At 33.8% G+C, this 22,198-nt stretch overlaps 1 protein-coding gene across 1 annotated transcript; it reads right to left on the reverse strand.

Annotated features, from left to right (window-relative positions):
• Nucleotides 1–11,088: 11,088 nt before the first annotated feature.
• Nucleotides 11,089–12,686, reverse strand: LOC111919839 (phospholipase A1-II 1). The gene is made up of 2 exons (XM_023915407.3): nt 11,974–12,686; nt 11,089–11,885 (listed from the first exon to the last, which is right to left on the reverse strand). The coding sequence occupies exons 1-2, from the start codon at nt 12,550–12,552 to the stop codon at nt 11,265–11,267; spliced, it is 1,200 nt and encodes a 399-aa protein (XP_023771175.1). The 5' UTR covers nt 12,553–12,686; the 3' UTR covers nt 11,089–11,264.
• Between the last annotated feature and the right edge of the window lie 9,512 nt (nt 12,687–22,198).

The following is a 22,198-nucleotide window of genomic DNA, read 5'->3' on the forward strand; positions in this document are numbered from 1 at the left end:
AACTCGTCAAGTTGTTCATCCAACTCGCCGAGCTCATGCCTAACTTCATCCGACTCGACGAGCTGTTCATCCCACTCGTCGAGTTCCTCCTCATCTTCAAGCTACTCGCCGAGTCCACTCGAAGGACTCGCCGAGTCTATCCAGTCCTTAACCCATGCAGTGGCTTTTCGAGCCAAACAAGGCTTCCAACTCATAGATCCATACTTCTAAGGCCTATCCCCCACGTAAAGTGGCAAACTTTACGTGTAGATCAGGAGATCTAGGCTCAAAACACATTCAAACTAGGGTTTATGGCAACATACTTCTTCAACATACCAAGGGCTGATACTTTAGGGGATTCTAGACCAAAACAAGCATGGATCTGAGGTAGCAACCTCAGATCTGGACCTCTAACTCGAAATGGTTACTTATCATGCCAAAAATGTCCAAAACTCACACATAAGAATAGGTCTAGGCGCAAAGGGAGTCCAAGCAACAGCTTATTACCTCCAATTTGTCTGAAATGTCTTCTCAATCCCGAATCTACAGTCCCTTCTTGCACCTCCAAGGCCTTTCTTCCTTCTCCAAGCTTTAGTGCACTCTTCAAGGCAAGATCTAGCTCAAAAACGGATATGGTGGCTAGGGTTTGGTGTTCTGGACTATAGGGCCGCAACTGAGCCCTAGGAAAGAGAATAAGATGCTTAAATAGGGTACCAAGTCCCGAAATTAGGGTTTCCAAACCCAGACCTGACTCACCGAGTCCATTTGCCGACTCGCCGAGTCGGTCAATTGCTTTACACCCGGATCCCGCTCCGACTCGCCGACTTCCTCCCTGGACTCGACGAGTCAACCCTCTTCAACTTACGGTTTTTCCTTTCTTTTCTTGACCTTTCTGATCTCGGGTGTTACAATGTGAGTGCCTGTTATTGTAAACCAAAGAGAGATGTAAGTGCTTGTTGCGGTGGTCACAAAACAGAAAGTAAGAGTTGATACGGTGATCGTGTTGGTGGTGCGATGGTCATGGTGATGACGGATAACATATCTGGATCTAGGGTTTCTTGTTGGTGGTGTTGATTTCTTTCAACCGGATAGAAGAGCTAACAGTGGAGTGCTAATATAAGAGATGTGGTGGCGAGGGTTTGTGGTAGGGATGAAATTTAGAACCGGAAAATCGGACCGGGACCGGAACCAGAATATATAGAACAAATTCCGGTTTCGATTTAAAAATTGGCTTTATCCGAGTTCCGGGTAATCCGGGTTTGGTTCCATCGGGTCTGGGTAAACCAGGTTTAAAACCGGAACCGGTGTCTAGAACCGGAACCACTTTTATGGCCGGAGCCGGTTTTTGTGAAACATTTAAAAGATGCATATCTTATTCGTTTCAACTCCGATTGACATGCGATTTTTTTCCAACATGTAGTTTAGAGTTTGTACATGATTTTAGACTATAAATTTGTCATTTTTAGTTTTATATTCATTGACTTATAGTCCCCCAAAGTTGAGATATCAAAGCTGGAAGTTTTTGTTTTTCAGTTTTTTGTATTTGGTGAAAGTTTTAGAACATGCATATCTAATTTTCTTGAAGTCTGATTGACATTTGGTTTTTTCCAACATGTAGTTTACAGTTTGTACATGAGTTTAGACTATAATTTTGTCATTTTTGGTTTAACATTCAATGATTTATAGTCCTCCGAAGTCAAGATATCAAAACTGAAAAATTTCAAGTTTTTAGCTATTTGTTTTTGTACTTTGTATTATGTGAAAATATTAACACATGTATATTTCATTCGTTTAAAGTTGGATTGATATGCATTTTTTTCTAGAGTGTATTTTAGAGTTTCTACATGATTTTAGACTATAATTTTATTAATTCTGGTTTCATATTCAATGAGTTACAGTTCCCCAAATTCAGGATATCAATATGAAAATTTTCAAAGTTCAACCCACTTAGTAAGTAATTAATAAAAATTACAGTTTTTCTGGGTTTTCCGGTTCTAAACTTACTTTATTTGGTTCCAACCTACCGACTTTGATGTTTCTGGGTTTTCTGGTTCTACACCAACTTTACCCGGAACCGTACGCGAAACCGAACCGGAACCGGTTCCTATACACCGCTCCGGTTTTCGGTTCTACAAAATCTCATTAATCGGTTTCGGGTTCTCAATGTCCGAGTCCATCCGGTCCGGGTTTGGACCCACTTCCATCCCTAGTTTGTGGTGTGTGGGTGCTAATGACATCTTGCAGTTAAGGTTCATTTCTGAGATGTAGGTGTTGCTGGAAAATAATAGCAAAGGATTAGATCCAAAGGTTTTTATAGAAGCGGTTTTCGGTGGTTGAAGGTAGAAGGAGGCAGGTGAAAACATGGGTGCCATAAATCTCACAGCAAAATCAATTTTGGCAAGGGATTTTTTTGTGATAACCTTTAACCCTCTTCAAGCGACCGATTCCAGCGTCAGGAACAAAGATCGTCTCTTAAACACTAACACGTGGTGATGGTGATGATGATGAGGAAATCATCTCTTAAACACTAACACATGGTGATGGTGGTAAGCAATATTCAAGGTTTTTGGAGAATGAGGAGAGTATTCTTGATTCAAAATTCAAAAGGGTGAGAGTGCGATTGAAAATCAATGTTTTATGACGGTACGTGTGAGACAGCTCGTATGATTGTGATGCATTTAGCTATTGTACACTAAGCATAATAAATTTTTTTTGACATTTTTTTAAAAGATACAATATTTTATTGTGCTTCATGTATGATATGCTTTATTTTAAGACTTAAATACGTATGCTTTATATATATATATATATATATATATATATATATATATATATATATATATATATATATATATATATATATATATATATATATATATATATATATATATATATATATATATATATATATATATATATATGAAGAAAGAAAGAGTTATAAGCAAAAACTAACTGGTTTTTTTTTCAAGATTTCTCATATCTTTTCTCTTTATATTGGGTATGGGTGTGCAAAAAAACCGCAAAATCAAAAAACCGAGCCGATCCGGCCAATCCGAAACCGAAGTAAACCAAAACCGAAAACGAACCGTAACCGAAAAAACCAGGTACCTATGGGTCGGCTTCGGTTTAGGTATTTAATATCCGTGGATACCCGAATCGAACCGTTATATATATATATATATATATATATATATATATATATATATATATATATATATATATATAATTGGTTTATATTGTGAATCAAATGGATGGACTCCTACAAACTCATCTGAAACAAGTCACACTAGGACGAATAGCGAAGGATTGTATCCATATTACGTAATAGTTATATTATTATTGTTATCAATAAATATCAATTATATGCTATACAATAAGTCAACAACCTTATACAACACATAAATAGCTTAACAATGGCTTTAAAACTCACTCGTCACCTACATGGAACAACTAATTATAACATTGTCATTTACTGATTCGAAATTATAAATTTAACGGGTACCTGTGAACCGAACCGTGGTTACCCGGTTTTATACGGTTCGGTTCGGTTCGTGTTTTTAATAAATTTGGTTCGGTTACAGTTAGTGCACATGAGGTACTCATGTTGTGATATCGCCTATTTTCCATAACTGAAAAAAAAACTTTTACTTTATGCTTGAAAAAACATAATGTCTTTGATTATGGAAAATCGTTGTATCTTAGAACATTGTTGAGTATAGATGTTTGTTTCAAAATAATAAAACTCTAAGGATGTCATAATTAATACACAACATAGTTACAACACAAATACCAAACAGTCCTCAACACTACTGTATGTCTTCTCTTTAATCAATCAGCATCCTATTCAGGTCTCTAGCAGTCTTAACACAACTACTTGTGATGCATATTAGTTGAGTGGGTCATGTTGGGAAATATGGTAAGATACATAAGGTTTTCAATCCTACAATGCTATTATGATATTAATCCATAATTAATAACCTGCAACACCAACTTTTATCTAAAAATACATCAATAAACACATACAAGAAATTTTACTCTTAGTTAACATATTGATCCTATAACAATGATTTTATAAGATCTATCTTGATTGATCACTATAAGCAACAAGTTTACTACATTGCTTCGGGGATTCCGTGGTAGCATGCATTAGTCAATAAAAGTAACCATGATGCAGTTAGAATACATCGAATGAACATATAATTCATTAATACCTACACACTATAGTTAAGCCTATTATTCCATAAGACTAATTTAGTCGGTCGCAACCTACTTCGGAAAATAACAAGTCATCCAGGCACATAATGGTTGCCTGATATAGACATACCATTTTTGGTTGTCTAAAAAAATGGTGGGGAATACTAATATAGTAATCTTATACAAAAAATAAACCCCATGAAACATCATTGTCATCGAACAGAGTTTCTACTCTCCATTCACATCTCACACATACCCTTAATATGATGCAACAATTATAAAAACTTAATTGAACTAATCATATCTGTTGTGTCTTACTGTATAACTAGAAAAGATTACGATACTCATAATCAACATTCAACACAAATTTCCTTCCTATATAATATCTTTACAGTACAGGGTATAAGTAAGAACTCTTTAAAATTAATTCAAACTAAGCATCATTTATAAGTCTTACTCTATCACTAGGTAAGACTATAATTCTTGTAATAAACATTCAAAACCGTTTCTCTATTTATGCTATACTATCAAAATGCAGTATATAAATATACTGTTATCCAACTTAATTGGATCAAAGCATTCTTTTTTACATCCTAGTTTAGAAACTAGAATAGTCTACAATCCTTGTAATCAACTTCTGATAGAAACTTCGTTTAGAAAACATTATATGAATTTTAGTGTACATACTTAACACAAAGTATTAGGTATTTAATATACATTTAATCTTTAAGTAATAATATTACTATTAATATTATCATGTAATAATATCATATATACACCTTATCACACACACACACACACACACACACACACATATATATATATATATATATATATATATATATATATATATATATATATAACCATATATGGTTCTCACAATGTATGTTATGAAATATAAATCTAACAACATTCCAAATAATAAGCATTTAATTTACATATAAACTGCCAGCATATACCAAAGGGCTTCTAGCCCAACGGTATCAGGTGGTGCCCTCTCTCTTTGAGGTTGAGGGTTCTAGTCTCGTCGTGGACATAGATGGAATTAGGTGTTAGTTTAGAAGTAGATTAGTATATTTGTATTTATCAGTTCAAAAAAAACTGTCAGCATATATTTAATACTTTTAATAAATAATTGTATTAAAATCATGTTTATCAAAGTAACTATGCACTCACATAATTGAGGTGGAAGATCCATGGGAAAGCTAGATCCTCAGCTAATACTTCAACTTATCCCTTTTAAACAGCCTAAATATGAGTATAACTACATCTCAATATTATTCATATTTGTAAGGTTATATTAATCATTCCTTAGATTCCTCAATAATCCCATTGCATACATCAAGTTATATTTGATAAAGAATAACCAGTTAAGATCATATCAGATGTAGGATCCATTTAGACATCACTCTCATAAGTAAATCAATTAATATTTTGGCCGGAATCACTGATAAATCTTATTAATCAACTCATGGTGCCGACTATAAATATAAATATAAGTTATAGTTAAAATGTAGTGAGTGTAACTTAACTTACAAAGTTTTCTAACAAAAGTTTGGAAAGTCGCAGATAGAACTCTGACTTCAAATACTCCTTTCTGGTAGGCTTTCTATCGCAGCAACACATGGTTGTGAAACTTAGAGACATAAAAAGTCAGAATTTTAGAGAGAGAAATGACATCTTTATAGAGACACCGGATTGGAAAGATCTGAAGAATGAGAGGGGCTTTAAATGCTATTTATAGACAATCTATAGGGAGGGTGCATCGTGCGCCTGACATAGGCGCTACACGCCTTGACGTTGGCGGCAAGGAACGAGTCTAATGCTGACATGTGTCATTATCCTATCGCATTTTGTAGGTAAATTTAACAAACTTCAAAAATCATATCTCTCACATATGAGCTCTGTTTTCCACATTATTTACATTATTAAAGACAATGGAAAATTCATAACTTCTTCATATGAACTCTATTCTCGATGTTCTCTATATCGATGATTTTGTATTTATGAGAACTCTGACTTTCATTTAGATCACTTAGGCTAATAAGCAACAGATATATGATTCATATTTTATGACACTCAATGTTATCTAGGGTTGAATATGCAATTTCGAAAAAACATAACTTATTCATACGGAGTTAGATTTAAGCATTCTTTTAATCTACGGGCTTGTAATCATTGCTACTACAACTTTTGTTAATATTATTTATCCTGAATAATCTCTTATTTTTACACTTCATGTTAGGGTGCAAAGTCATGCTTGGATGTATTGTTTTAGGCTTTCCTCTTTGTATGTGTAAATGGGTTGAGTCTTTCCTATAAATAGGAAGTGAGTGACTCCCATTATGTAAGAGTCCATTTTGGAGTGTTAGACTAGAGAGAGAAATTGTATACAAACCCATTTGTATAATCCTTCTAAATCTAATAAGAGCTTACAAAGATTTATTTACTCCTTGTGTTCATGAATTTGTATGATGAATCACTAGATCTTTCCTAATTCCGCACATGCCATCATAATCAACTCCACAACAATTGGTATCAGAGCTTGGTTTTCACGATCAACGTGACTTTTGAAGAACGATTCTCGGTTTGGCAACATTTGTTGCAATTTGAGCAATTTTGGTGAGTCTCTCTCTATGATCTCTCGTAATATTTGAATCGTGCGTTACGTTTTTTTTTGTGATCATTTGACTCGTTGCATCAAATTTTTCTTGAAAAAACCCATTTGTTGTGATCCAATAATTTTTCGTTGATCAAAGTCTTATCTAATCTCATATTTGTTTGTTTGATTTGATTCTCAAATTGTGGTTGTTCGTTTGATTTAAGTCAAAATTCGTTATGGCTCAATTACATTTGATTTAGCCTAAAGTTTTAATCCGATTATATTCATATTCAAATGTTTGAGTCTAAATCTAAAACTATTACTATTCATACAATTTGATGTTTAAGCCCATCTATCGATTCATAAAGTTGAGCCCAAAGAGATAATAGTCTGATACTGTTCATCAATGTATCATGATAAGCCCAAATTCCTTTGTTTCAGTTCTCAAGAATTCATCCGATATTAATATTTTGAGCCCAAATCGTGAATATCTTTTAGTCATTGAATCATTCTAAATCGTAAATAGATATTCGTCATCTAACTTGTACACATGCTTCAGTTGTTGTATAATCGTGTTCTTACGATGTTCTATTCTTAATTGATCGATTGTTCTTGAGTTCTTCATCTCATTCTCTAATTTTTTTTTCTGGATCGATGTTGAATGTATATCTGAAAATGAATCTCGATTTCTTTTGATTTGGAATATGATGAACTCGATTTTATATAAGTTCCAGTGAAGAAGTCCGAGATTGATCTTTTGATTTTGATAAAATTGATCACGGACATTTGATTGAGATGATAGAATCGATGTTGCTTCAAAATCGATGTTGGTTATTGATTAAATTTGATTGATGAATTGATGATTCTTGGTTTGGAGATTTTGATTGAAGTCGCAAATCGTTGATTTGGATTGAAACTGATGAACTACTGAAGAACATTCAAGAACATATGAAGAACAGTCAAAATTTTGTTTGAAATTGGGTCTTTGATCTACAATCGATATTGAGAAGATAATTTTGGTGTTTGTTGGCACTTGATAGATGCGAAGTTGGAATCTTGAAGTATCATATTAAGAATCGATTGATGTGTGATGTTTGAATTGAAAGCAAAATTTAGGGTCACACAGACTTCGCTTTGAGAATGAATTTGATTTTGGATTTGGGATAACTTTTTTTGAGTCGGTGATTGTTGGATCAAGATGCGAATGTCGATGGTTTTTGGAATCGATGTGGATTCGGTTTGGGTTGAATGAAAAACGAACTATTGTCTTTGAAGTCATAATCGACTGGTTTTTTTTTTTTTTTTTTTTTTTTGGTGATTGAACGATTGAAGACTTCGCATATTGGGTTCACACATAAGGTTGTAATACGATTCGCAATTTGGAAGTCAGACAAGATGTTCATTCGCATTTTTTTTTATGTAATGGTGTATTCGCATTTGAAATCAAGAACTGTTCGCATATGAGTGACTCAAAGTTGAGTTCGCATCTGGGTTAATTGAATTAAAATCCGAAGGTGATTAATGCGAAGGAGATTAATTGGGTTTCTCAGTCAAGTTTGCATTTGTTTAGATGTGAAGGAATGCGAAGCACCCGTTAATGAAGAAGAAAGTTAATTGTTTCGCATTTGGTCCCTGCTCTTTTCATGAAATAATATAAGTGGTCCAACTTCGCAAAATGGGGTAATAAAAAGACAAAAGTGCAGAATTTTCATTTCGCATCCCTACAGTCTTTGCAAAATGGCAAATTTTACCCAGTTTCGCATTTGGGGTAAAAAATTTGAGAAATTGGAATATTTTCAAATCTAGTCCCTACAGTTTGTGCGAATTTACACATTTTACCCAGTTTCGCAAATGGGAGTGTGTTTCGCATATTTGGCTATTTTTGGCGCAACGGGTCACTGCAGAATTTTGAAATTGACAATTTCTACCCATTTTTGAGAAATTTTGTCAAAGGCGATCCGTGAACGAAGCTAAAAATTCAATATTTTTTGGATTTTCAGGATTGAAGCACAAAGTTTATGCCACATGTTAAGGGGGAGTTTTAACATGAAAAATTCCGAATAGAGCACGTTCTTTTTCCTTGGAGTTTTATAATCAAATTTCGATTATAAAAAGGGGGAGAAGTTTTATATGAAAATTCGAACTTGAATTTTTCATATTATGCGGATTTGAAAACCGAAGTGATCTTGAAGTTTTGAAGCCCACGAGATGATGCAATTGGGAGTTTGGAAGTGATGTATTCGAAATGGGTTTGGTTTATTGAAGATTTTTGGGGTGTGTTTTTATGCGCAACTTTGGGTGATTATTTGGAGTTTGGAATACTCTTGATCATTCATTGATGCTCGGTTTGTATGGTCTCACATCCTAGAGCCCAAATTGAAGAATCATGGAAGAATTGAAGATTGAAGTTCGTTTCGACATGTGTCACCTTTGAGGCTCGAATCGCGTAGTGCTTGACTTTGGAAGATTTGAAGTGGGTCATTCATTCCTAACTTTGAGGGGGAGAATGTTGGGGTGCAAAGTTATTCATTCATGACTTTGTAAATGTTTGACTTTTGTAAAACCCACTTGCATGTGGTGCTTTAGCCTTTAGACCCATTTGTTTGTTAGAGTGAGAGAGAGACATGTAAACACCTCTATAAATAGTGGGTTCATACTACTTGTAGAGGTGTTCTTGAGAGATGTAAAAGTGAGTGTGTAAGTGTGTGTTATTTATGTAGTCTAGATCTACATCCTTTTTGTGTAACACCATATACATTCAATATATCTCTTAAACACCCAAATCACCATGTTTAATTGTGCAAACTTTAATTCCGCATGCCAAACCGGCCATGTTCTTTGTCACAACAGAGAATATGAACGAAAGTGGAATAAGTAATAGGAGGGAAAATATTTTATATGTACATGTATGCATTTACTTAAGTTGGTGGGGGTTTATTTTTATTAACTATCAACCCAAAGTTAGGCTTTTATGAAAATGGAATTATAAGATATACATGTTTATTTATATTAATTATAAACCCAAAGTTAGGTTTTTATAAAAATGGAATTAAAACATTATAAGATATACATGTTTATTTATATAGTATCTCAACAATAATAAGAATTCTAATAAATATGTTAATGCCATCTCCAATGGGAATTTAATGGAGGGTTTAATCTCATTAAACTCAAAATCTTTATTGTGAGAAAATGACTAGCATTCAATAGAATGGGGAGTTCAATCCCCATTGAACTCTATACTCTCAATCTCCTCACACACACACACACACACACACACATATATATATATATATATATATATATATATTAAATTTTTAATTAATGTTAATTTTAATTGTAGTTTTTAATTTTTTTTTCATGCTAATTAATTTTTTTAAAAATAACAATAAATAAAAAGAAAATGATAAATGATGTGACAATTCATTAAATTGTAGAGTTTAATTGAATGTAGAGTTTAATGGGTAAAATTAAATTACTAGTGGAATTTACATTTGTCAATTCATTAAACTCATATGAGTTCAATGCATTGAAGATCGTATAACTAGATCGCCCATTCACCGCACCCATACACCCTGAAGCATATATACACTATCTTGTTTTTCTCTAATTATTGTTTGTCGTAGTTTGGATTTGCTTTCTGCAAACTCAATATGGTTTGGCGTGTAAGGATTAAGCTACTAGTCTGTCTTATTCACATTTAAACCGCCGTTCTCCCATATGACTACATAATAATTTCCTAATTTGCATTTAGGTCCTTCCCTATCATATTTTGAACAAATGAAGTCCTAGACAGTGTCCAGTAGACACTACTAATTCGTTAAATATCAAGTCAATACGATCTTTCATCGTTTTTACGCTTTTGACCTCTAAAACTAACCCTAATAAAAGTAAACTTCTAAATTTTAGACATTTTCCCAAATTTGTCAAACATTTAATTTAGAATTTAAGTGAAAATTGAAAATTTCCTCCTTCAAGTTTGAACAAGTCGTCCAATTTAGTCATTCCTCTAATATTTTCTATTTTTTAGTCCAAATTTACTATTTACGATAAATATGTAATTAAAGATTCTATTAACTCATTTACATTTTCTTTCTTCGTATTTTCTTATTTTACTAGTTAGTTAATTTTTTTCAAGAAAAGAATCTTTTCACTAAAGAGAACAAAAACTATAGACACTATATTTGACGATGTTACAAACGAAATGTCACTCATAATGCCTACCTTGTTTTTTAAGAGTGTGGTTGCTAATATCCAACGTTCTTGTTATATCATTGACAAAATGATAAGAAATATTAATTGAAAAAATATACTTCCAAATAAGAATCAATCGGGAGATTATATTAATTATTTATATATTTTACATTATTTAAAGTTCACATGGTTCATAAATGTCGAATTGAAGTGTAAGAAACAACCAATCAATAAAAACGAACATATCAGATATCAATTATCAAACATCAAGCTCAAGTGACCTATAATTATTTTCCTATTTCGACGTACCAATATCATCATCTTCATGATCCATCAACAACCACGACCCATCTGCATGTCGAACCATCCCCTTGTGCTTCTGAACCCACCAAAAAGAAGGCACGTGATATTCATCCTTCAAACCATCTGAATATTTGTTTACTAGCGCAATATCACGTCCAACCTCTAAATTAAACCCTCCTTTGCTACCTTGTGCACCCGCGACCCCATGTAAATAACTCTCCATGTCATGCCATCTTTGTATATCTCCAGGACTCTTCAAATACGGCGACTTAGTTGTATCAATCGCCAACTCTTCTCCGACATGCAAGTACCCTATCTTCAATGGGTAGTGTGGAACCACATCTTTTGCATTTTGAACGCGTAGGACATGGATATCTTTGTGTGAAGAAAAGAACTTATGAAAGTCCGAGTCACCCACACGAGGGCTCGCAAAAACAAAAGCAGTCACCGGAAACGTCTTGCTAGGCATACTCATCGTCTTGTTGAAACCGTTTGAGACAATATCAACAGCATTAAGCGTGGCAAGTGCTCCACCCATGCTATGTCCGACTACTGTTAAACTTACTTCCTCATTCTTGTATAATTCAACTAATCGACTCACCTCTTCAAGAACCTAAACATAATATACGTACGTTACTAAATATTGCAATATATATATTTTGGGTATTTTGTAAGCAAAAAAGATTATAAAGGAAACGAACTTGATGCCGAGCACTTGTTTTGTTAAAAGGAGATCGGGGATCAGCAGTGGTGTAGATTGAATGCCAACCATCTTGAATTTTTATATCATCATTCTCTTTAAATATTTCTGGAGCTGAAACTGATACAAATTTTAGATCATTAATCCATTCCATGGCTTGAACTGTGCCTCTCCATGCAATCACGATGTCTCTCCGCCCTAACGCCGCCTTGCCTTCATCAGTAGCCACCGCCACGTACCCTATCCAGTTTGATTCCTTGCTCCAGGCCTCCCTAGACAATGACTGCACAAGAAAGGAAGGGAGGGGAACTGACGATGTTCCGTAGAAATATTTTGTCACTTCGTATCTGAAAGGGTTTCCTTGTTCGATTTCAACTTTTGACAAAAGATTACTACGACTGTATAGGCTATTTCCAGCGTGCTTTGATGCCTTCTCAGAATTAAAAGCATCTCGTGCTGCCTGAGCCATCTCCCCATAGTGGATGATGTATCGCCGGAGATCGATGTCTAGAGGATCTAACAGGCCTAACCAATTGTCTTCTCCACTTAGAGTCTTCCATCTATTGGATATGCTACCCATTATTTTTTTTTTCTGTCTTTCTGAAAATTGTGTTGCTTGTGTGTATGCTTATCTGTGATGTCTCAACTCTGAAGTTGTTTATAATGTTGTATTTGATGATAAAATATTCTTTCAGGTTGGCAAATAAAATGAACATACTTCATCATATCATAAGGTGATAAGAATCGTGTTCATAAAATATTTACACGACTCCTTCAATAATAAAATTTATATCATTGTTTTTCTTTGTCCATGGAAGAAACTTCTTTTATATTAATTTAAGAAGACGAAATGTAGTGAATTATGAATATATGTTTTTAGAAAATACAGAAAAAGAGTATAATGAAAGAAATAATAAAATACTTTCTAATATTATATTCAACTCAGATTAATGGATTGACTTTTAAATAAATTCAATGAAAATGTTTTTTTTTAAATTATTTTTCATAATAAGTAGGTGGGGAACCCCGCGTTGCGGGGGTCGGATGCGGGGCCGGATGTGAGAACATTTATATTCTAAATACCATTGGGGGTAGTTTCTTTCTTGTTATGGACAATTTGTTTATAAAATGTGATGGCTTGGCTATGAATTTTGTACAAAATATTAACTTTGTAGCAAAGTGTTAACTATAGAATGCAGTTTGATTTGGAAAAAAAAGGAAGGGGATGGAAGATGAATTGTTGGTGTCGACTCTGATTAAGTCTTTATGATATTTTTAAACTATTAATTAGGCTGAGTTACTGCTAAGTTACTGGCTGAAGAGTGTGAGAGACTAAAATTTGAACATTTCCCTCTTTATCAAGAGCATGCTCTCCCTTCTTGTTCATTTTCACCATGTCCTCGGCATTATCATGATCTACAGTCACCACAAATATTCCACTCACTTGATCTACAACATCCAAGATCTTCTGTTTTACAAAATCAAATTCCTTCATATACAATCAAAAACATAAAATAAATTAAAATTTTCTAACAGCTTCTTTAGCAGCCTTGCATGCTACAATAGTAGCCTCAACATCACCGGCATGCCGAACCATGCCACCATTTGGTATGTTCAAACGCACCTAAATGCAACAAATAGCAACCTACTTTTAATTTATTTCTTTTCCATTTTTAAATTTGTATATAAAAACTAAGGATAGCATCATGTGCCTTCTGACCAATCTCGAAAGCTTTCATCTTTGGTTAAACATTAAAAGTAATTCAACTATCACCTGGAATCTCAACATATTCTTCCAGCTCAACATTGAAATATCTATACCGGTTTCCATTCCAGAAAAATGTCATATCATGTCCGAATTTCACTACCTCACTATTAATCAAAAAGTCAAAACACGGTTACCTCAAGATTCAAGAAATCAAGATTTCTTTTGAGGGTTAAATAATCAACACCATTTACTAAATTGTTGCAAAGTCAAAGATCTCTCTGCTTCTTAAACTTTTAACTTTTCTAACAAATAAACCCTTCAGGAAAAAAACCGGCCCATAATTTTTTTTACCAAAAAACAGTATGTATGGACAGTTTGGGCAAGAAGTGTTGAAATGAATAATTTTTGTTAACAAAAAAGCAGTAAATCATTATTTTTTTTATCCAAAAAACAAACAGTATCAAGGGGCAATTTGGAGAAAAACTATGAAAATAATTATTATTTTTTTACCAAAAAAACATGTAGGGGTAGTTTGGTCAAAGAAGCGGGTCTCAAATATGTAAAATGATGTAATTACCATATTAATGTATAATCTATCTAACACTATCATTCGGGCAAGTTGTTGCTAATCAGATGTGATGATAGAATGAATAACCAGTAAAGAAAAAAAGACTAATTGGTTAACCAAAATTCTCATCTAAAGACATATTTTACCATGTATCCATGTGTAGACTCATAGTGCAATGTAAATAGAGCACAAGAAATCTTTGTTTTTGAAACCTACACAAACTTTTAGTTCTAAGTTCATATATAAAACTAAAAAAATTAATTTAACAACTTTTACTTATAAAGTTTGGAATATGAAGTATAAACATGGATATACTAACTTACCTATCTGCTTTCATCTTTTTCTACAATGCCCATTGGTGTATGTTTAACGCCTGCATTATCAATATTTAATGATCAAAATTTAGTAGTACAGGTAAGAATATGCAGAAAATAGATAAAACCCATCCCAAGAAACGAAATCCAGTCAATGTACACCATAAGCAACAAAAATACACAAAGAGTATGGTATGTAATGTAATAAAAATCACAAACCAAGAAAAACATTGACTTTGATGGCGCCATCTGGAGCAATCAACAAGTTGTCTTAACATAACATCTGTAACAAACAAAAAACAAATATCAGTAAGTTAAATATGAAAAACTGTAAGGATTGATAACCGGTAAGGCGACAGTAAGCATGCGAATTTAACTACATATTGATTGATTTTAAGTCATATTAGTAATAACCTTTTGAAAAAAAAATCAATAGTATAACCTTATCAATTCGGGTCAAATGTCGTTTGCAGGCATTTCATCGAACATGTGATGAGCAATAACTCTGACTCAGAAGAGGGGAATAAATGTGATTTGGAAGGAAAAGTTCAGAGCGACAGAAATAAATGAGTTCCTAAAGAAATATCGAGAAAAGCTAAAGCAAATTTCCGATGCGAAATCATCAATCCTAGTATCTACTTTGTCTGCAATAAATGGAAAAATGGTCAATAGTCAACTAATGCAGATGCAGAGGAAAAATAATTTGAAAAGAAATGAATTTTTGAAAACATTCTCTTTCTCAGTTCCTTCTCTACTCCTATCCACCTCAACTCACCGCGGACTCTGATCTTACTTTTGATCAGGTTAGAAGTTGTTAAATGACCGAAGCTGATAATGGAGCTCCTCATGAAATTCATGGTTTAATTTTTTTGACAAAATTGCAAAAATGGTCCTTGTGGTTGGCAAATTTATGTGTTTTTGGTCCAAAACGAAATGTTGGTGCACCACTAGTCCGAAATTGGATCTTTCTATTGTTTTTGGTCCCTATCAATATAAAAAGACTATTATACCCTTATATTTGTTTTTTATTTTGTTTTTATATTTATTCAAATGTTTTTCATTAAATAAAATTGAGAAAAGGTCTCTCTCTCTCTCTCTGTGTGTATATATATATATATATATATATATATATATATATATATATGTATGTATATATATATATATATATATATATATATATATATATATATATATGTTGAAAGTTCTAGTGAAAGTGTACTTGCTAGATCAAGAAACAAGGACGAAGCAACAGAAGGCTACCGGAGCAGCCCCCTGCCGCCAGATCTCTTTCCTCCATCAACAAATGTCATTGTCACCGCTACTTCTTCCCTCGGCCGTACCTAGCTCCGTTCGCCTCCATCCTCATCGAGCTCGTCGGAAAAGGAAGTGGAAGCAGCGAAGCTACCGTCACCGCCCATTGTCGCTGCTACTATGGAGCTCCGATGCCACCGCTACCGCCTACTGTTGTTGCCATCGACCATCTCCGAACACCCACCATCCCTATCGTCATAGTAAGCTCCATCCGCACCCCTCAGTTTTCAAACCAATAGTATTCCATGTTCGATTGACCAACTGAAATTAAGAGACCATGGGTCTCGTCTGTAGAGCACGACTGGTAACGGAAAGAAGACGATTTGTTCTTCTTCTTCGTCTTCAGATCCCCTTCTTCAATTTCATCATCATCAACTTCATTTCGCACAAACAACTCATCATAAAACCTAATTTCATCACCATCGTCATCATGTTTTTCTTCTTCGTCGTCTTCTTCATCTTCCTTCGTATCCAACACCGGTTCTGCAAAGCTCGAGAACCCTAAATTCCTCAATTCGATCCTTGCAACACCACCTCGTTTTTTCTTCATATCATTGACGAAGAACAAATCCGACAAAGTTTCTCCGTCGCAGCCCTAATTTAATCAGCAATAACAGGCTTGTTAGTCGCAGCCCCGGAGCAGCCGTGGAAGAAGAAGCAATCGTTTGACCTCTGGTACAGCAGCTACATATGGATACCTTCTTAACTTCAGCTTCAACAACAGAAGAATCTATGCCGGCAAGACGATCGGAAATTAAAGCAACGGAGAAGGAGTAAGGGAGGAGAGGCTAGAGGGTGGTGTTGGGTAAGGGTTTGATGGGAGTGTAGATGGCCGGAAACTGGGATGGCAATCTTGGGATAATTTGAGAGAGAGAGAAGAGAGAGAGAGAGAGAGAGAGAGAGAGAGAAAGAGAGAGAGAGAGAGAGAGAGAGTTAGAATGTTTATTAATAATAAAACATTAAATTAAATACAAAAAATATTAAAAAATATATCAGAAGGGCATATTCGTCATTTCAGGTTGGTTCTTGACTAAAAACACATAAAATGTTAATCATAGGGACCAAAACCACACAAGATATCTAAAATTGGACTAGGGGTGCACCAACATTTCATTTTGGACCAGAACCACAGAATTTTGCCAACCACAGGGACCATTTTTGCAATTTTTTCAATAGCTGCACCCATGGCGGACAATCTGAAATTGAATTGAAATTTGAGGGCATTAGCATTCAATCGTTTAAAGTATAGGAACACTCACCTTGAAGTTGTTCAGCCCCGTCTAATGAAATCAAATTGGAGAGAAATTTGCATTAATATAATCGCCGCTGCCCTTATCTGAAGCCGTTAATATCGAGTTTTAGACTTTGGGTTTATCTCGATCGCCCTTATCTGAAGCTGTTACTGTAAGAGAGAGAAAGGGGGGGGGGGGAGAAGAGCACGGGAACGTAATCGGTGAGAGGCGATGGAGGGGCCATGTAAGTAGCGGCACCGGTAATGGAATGGATAGATAGAGCTCGTTTAAAACCAGTCGGTATTGGAACTGGCTGAAAACCATTACTGATGTGAGTTTCAATATGTATAATTAAAATCACAATAAACCCAAAATGGAAACCATACCTAGATGAAGGATCGGGTTGTACCCGCCGAGTCCCACTCCCATAACAGGGAATTGTTACATTACGTGAAAATATGCTTCAACATTATAAACTCAAGCCTTTTCAGTTATGACCCAAATTTGGTGGCAATTCAAACCATCTGAAAATCAAAGAAAAAAATGGCATGAGTCAAACAAATTCATTGAAAAGAAGAAAAATTAAAAGTTTGATCGAAGAAATATAGAAGTTGGTCAATTAAATTACCAGAAGTAAAGAGTTGCATTTTTTTACTCTATAGCATTACTCAGTCTACAAATTGCATTCAATGACTTACATTTGGTACCTGGCTCAATGGTTAAAGTAATTCAGCACCAAATGCACTCATGGGTGAAATTCTTAATGGGAAACAACTTAAACATGTAACAGAACAAAATCTCTATTAACAGATAAAATTAAATTTGTAAATCAACATCCATTATCCAGATCATACCGTAGAATCTTAATTCAGTAGCAGATAGATATAGACAAAATTATGAGTATCAGTTCATCAATCTGTGGAAACTTTTAGTCAACAACATGGTAACACATCAAATATTGCAACCAAACAGACATTATATTCAAAATCAATTCCATATATTGACACCTATTTTAATAGAGAAAAAAGTAGTGAGAACACAAACCTTTAGAATCACCACCAAAATCAGCATCTTCCTCTTCATCATTAGATCGTTCCATGGTTGGTACTACATATCAAATTTCAAACTCCAAATATGGAAAAAATATTATTATTTTTATTTGAATTCAAGTCAAATTTCAAGAAACTATCCGTTTTACTATTCAAAAATTCAATTTTTAATCCAAATTTTTACCAAAATAAATACCAACTATCATTATTTTTCACCACTTTCAATCCTTTGATTATAGGATCCTTGAGTTCGTAAATCAAAAAATCAAACAACTAAGACCAGAAAAACATTACATAAGTACAAAATGAAATAGCAACTACGTTGTATTAACCTTGCCAACATCTTGTGAAACACCATGCCAAAAAAGAACCACAAAATAGACAAATACAAACCTGATAATTGAAGGCAATCAATGAAAAAAATCTTCAATGTGACATTTTGTCGAACACGTTGTCTGCAGTAAGAAAATGGTAATCTTGCCATTAAAAAAATCCAAGTGTGGTTGTAAATCAGTCAAAATCCAGGAAAGAAAGAATAAAAATCAGATAAGGAAAAAACAGCTTCACAAGAAAACTTACCTTTTCTCACTGTAGGAACCACAACCATCCTCCTCTGTTAAAATTAAAAATGTAAGAACTTGTTCAAAGGTGAAACAATGAAAATATGTAGAAGAAGTTTACCTGCAGTGGAGGCAGTGACTGGAGAATCAGAATAAGGACATGTGGTCTCGCCGATGGCGGTTAGGAACTTACGTCTAGTGATTAGCTGGGTAAAGATGAGAGTTTAAGCGTGATCGATGACGGTGTTGACAATTTTAGAATACGAAACCAAATCGATTACAGAGAAAGGGGAAGGAAAAGTCGATTGAGATGAACTTGATAAGAGAAACGGGGGGAACTGGCAGACCCCCTCCATCGGTGCCCATCGCTACTATGGTGCCTCTTTGTTTACCCCATTAACACCACAACCAATGATAGGAGAAGGAATGTTTGAGTAGAACTGGGTCTAAGGATTTTTATACTTCCAAGAATAGCTTGAAGACTCTCAAACCTGAATCTTCTTATAAGCACCTGGAGAAGAAAGTCGGGTGGCTTCTTCGGTGATAAATCTTGTCTACTTTAGATGAGAAACATCGCACATTTGACGAAATCAGTAGACAATGATGAAAAGGGATATTAGATAAGGAGGCGGTGGAAGGATCTAGAAGGGATAAATCCAAACAATAATCAACACGCATGTCCACAAACTATACGGATATTGACATAAAATGACCCTAAAGACAATTTGAGCACACATACATAACCTGGGGACCATTTTCGCCAAAAAAGTCCCATTTCACTATTCATAAAGATGTTGAGCTTTAATATATATATATATATATATATATATATATATATATATATATATATATATATATATATATATATATATATATATATATATATATATATATATATATATATATATTAAAGCTAACCATCTTTTTGAATAGTGAACATGGGTCTTTTTTGGCGGAAATGGTCCCCCGTTTATGTATGTATATAAATGTTACTTACACTTGATACACATTGAGAGTATATACATTGAAGGTTAGCATGGCATCGTATTATAATTGAATTTAATTAATTGAATTGGATTTTATGACATTCAACCATTTTATTAAAATTTTCATTGTGAATAACGTTAACATGACATCCTATTATAAATTATATTTCGATATTTAACCGCATTTAACTATTCTATTAAAATTTTCATTGCGAATAATATTTTTTTGTTAATAACAACCCGTTTGAACATTATAGTATCCTATTTTCAATTTACTACCTCATTTCTTTTATTTTTCTTATTTTTTTACATTTCGGGTTAAATAGAAAATTACTTATGGAGATCTATTCTTCAAAGATTGCCTACTCGTAGTAATCTGGAGAAAATTGGGGTGTTATCGGCTCACATTTATGTCCCCTTTGCAACATTTTATTAGAGATAGAGTCCCATCTCTTTTAGAATTGTTTAGCCGCTAGCCATTAACAATTGGTGGAATCAGGTTCTAGTGGATAGCAACTCTCTTCATGACCTCTTTGGTTGTGTGTCCAGTTCTGGTACCCCTAGGTGTGTAAGCAAGGTTGTTTCGGTTGTGCTTTCTGCTTTTGCTTGGATTATTTGGACTTACAGATGTGATAAAATATTTAATGGCAAGGTTAAGAGTTGTCGTATGTTGGGTAGCAAGGTGAAGATGTTGGCCTTCGAATGGATTAAATACCGATCTAGAAAAGGTTATTTCTTGAACTGGGAAAATTGGTGTCTTAGCCCTTCACGAGAATGTATCAAACTCATATAATTCTAGCTTCTTGCTAGCTTTTTTCTATAAAATTCTTGTTGTTCAAAAAAAAAAAACATAAAATTACATAATTTTCTTAAAAAAAAGTTGCATTTTTTCTCCATATTTGTTCTTTTTTTAGCAAGTTTACCTATAACCTATCGGTTTCAGGAAAAAAAAGTCAGAAAAACCTACAACAATTTTTTTCTTTCTGAAAAACCCTTCAATTTTTACCCTAAAAGAAATCATCAACTTTTTTATTTCCAAAAATCTCAACATTTGATATAAAATTTCTTTTGAAACAACTTTTTCACATTGACTCATCATTTCTATGCTTGTATATTCTTGTTAGTTTTAATATTTTTAAGATTAAAATAAAAGAAAACATCTGACTATTTTTTAAAGAAAAAATGGTTTGTCCAATCATTATTACCAAAATGTATACCAAAATTAATTAAAAACAACTGTCTAGTGTCGCTTAAGAATAATATTTATAAACATGAAAGCTGAGTTTATATTCCAAATATAAAATAGTGTTTTTAAAACAATCTAAGAAAAGACTACCTTAGAATGCAGAAATTCGATTTTTTCTAGCATTGAAAACAAGTGAGCATCAACTATAATTGAAAACAACCCTAGGCTCTGATACCACTGAAGGGTTTTGGTATACTACAACATCCTATGGTGCACATACAACCCTAAAAGCTTTATATCTATGTTTTTTCTAATTATACATGCAATATTGTTTCCAAAGATTTATTCCTACAACTAACATACAATTGATATAAATCACATAGAATTGAGTTAGAGTTACCTCTTTGATGTAGCTTGTAGTTTTGGCCTTTAAGAACTTAGTGCCCCAAGTGTTGCACCTCAAATGGAATCACAACACACCTTGGACAAAGGATGACTTTTAGGAGAGTATATGCACACTAAAAATCGGTCATAGTCTTCCAAAGATCACTAGGTGCCGATTTTAGTAACCTAAGGTCTTTTTATATAGTGTGGCTAGGATTAGGGTTACATCCATGTAAACCCTAATGTGAATGACTTTTCATCTTACTTAGGATCCATGGGTTAAAACCTCCATGGATTACCATGTTAGTTTAGCCCATCCTAAATAACCATAAGCCCACACCATAAGAATGATTGATTTACCAAATCAATCCCCTTACATTTAATTAGTCTCTTTTGATCACTAAATTAATTCCAAATTAATTCTTGATCAATACTAATTAAATAATATGATTTCATATTAATATATAAGAACTTATAATATATTAATAAATCATAAATAACCTCTTCTCAAAAGTCCATCCTATCAAATTGTCCTGGTGATATGCAACGCAAATTGACCATGATACTCTCGGGTCAAGTACATACCAATTATCGTTATGGAACACTAATCCAACACCAAGAACTCTACCTCCTCATATAAGCTATGAACTCGCCCTACTGGTTCCTGAGAACCTGAAACATATGTCTAGATACTAGTTCTAGACCACTCCCAACACTACTCTACCTCATGAGATCTCCACTGTTCTCGCCATTTGCCTCGCGTATGCGAATTGTACATAGTATGAGACTAGATAGACATTCAAATAAATAATCCTACCTCAAATCTATAACCAAACAAGGAACAGGAAGAAAGGCTAAATCATGCATTCTAATGCTATAAAATCTCAACTATGTACAACTATAAAGTATACACCAAACAAATAAATAA

The sequence above is a fragment of the Lactuca sativa genome, chromosome 1 (assembly GCF_002870075.4).
Source record: "Lactuca sativa cultivar Salinas chromosome 1, Lsat_Salinas_v11, whole genome shotgun sequence".
In the NCBI taxonomy this organism is placed as follows: domain Eukaryota; kingdom Viridiplantae; phylum Streptophyta; class Magnoliopsida; order Asterales; family Asteraceae; genus Lactuca; species Lactuca sativa.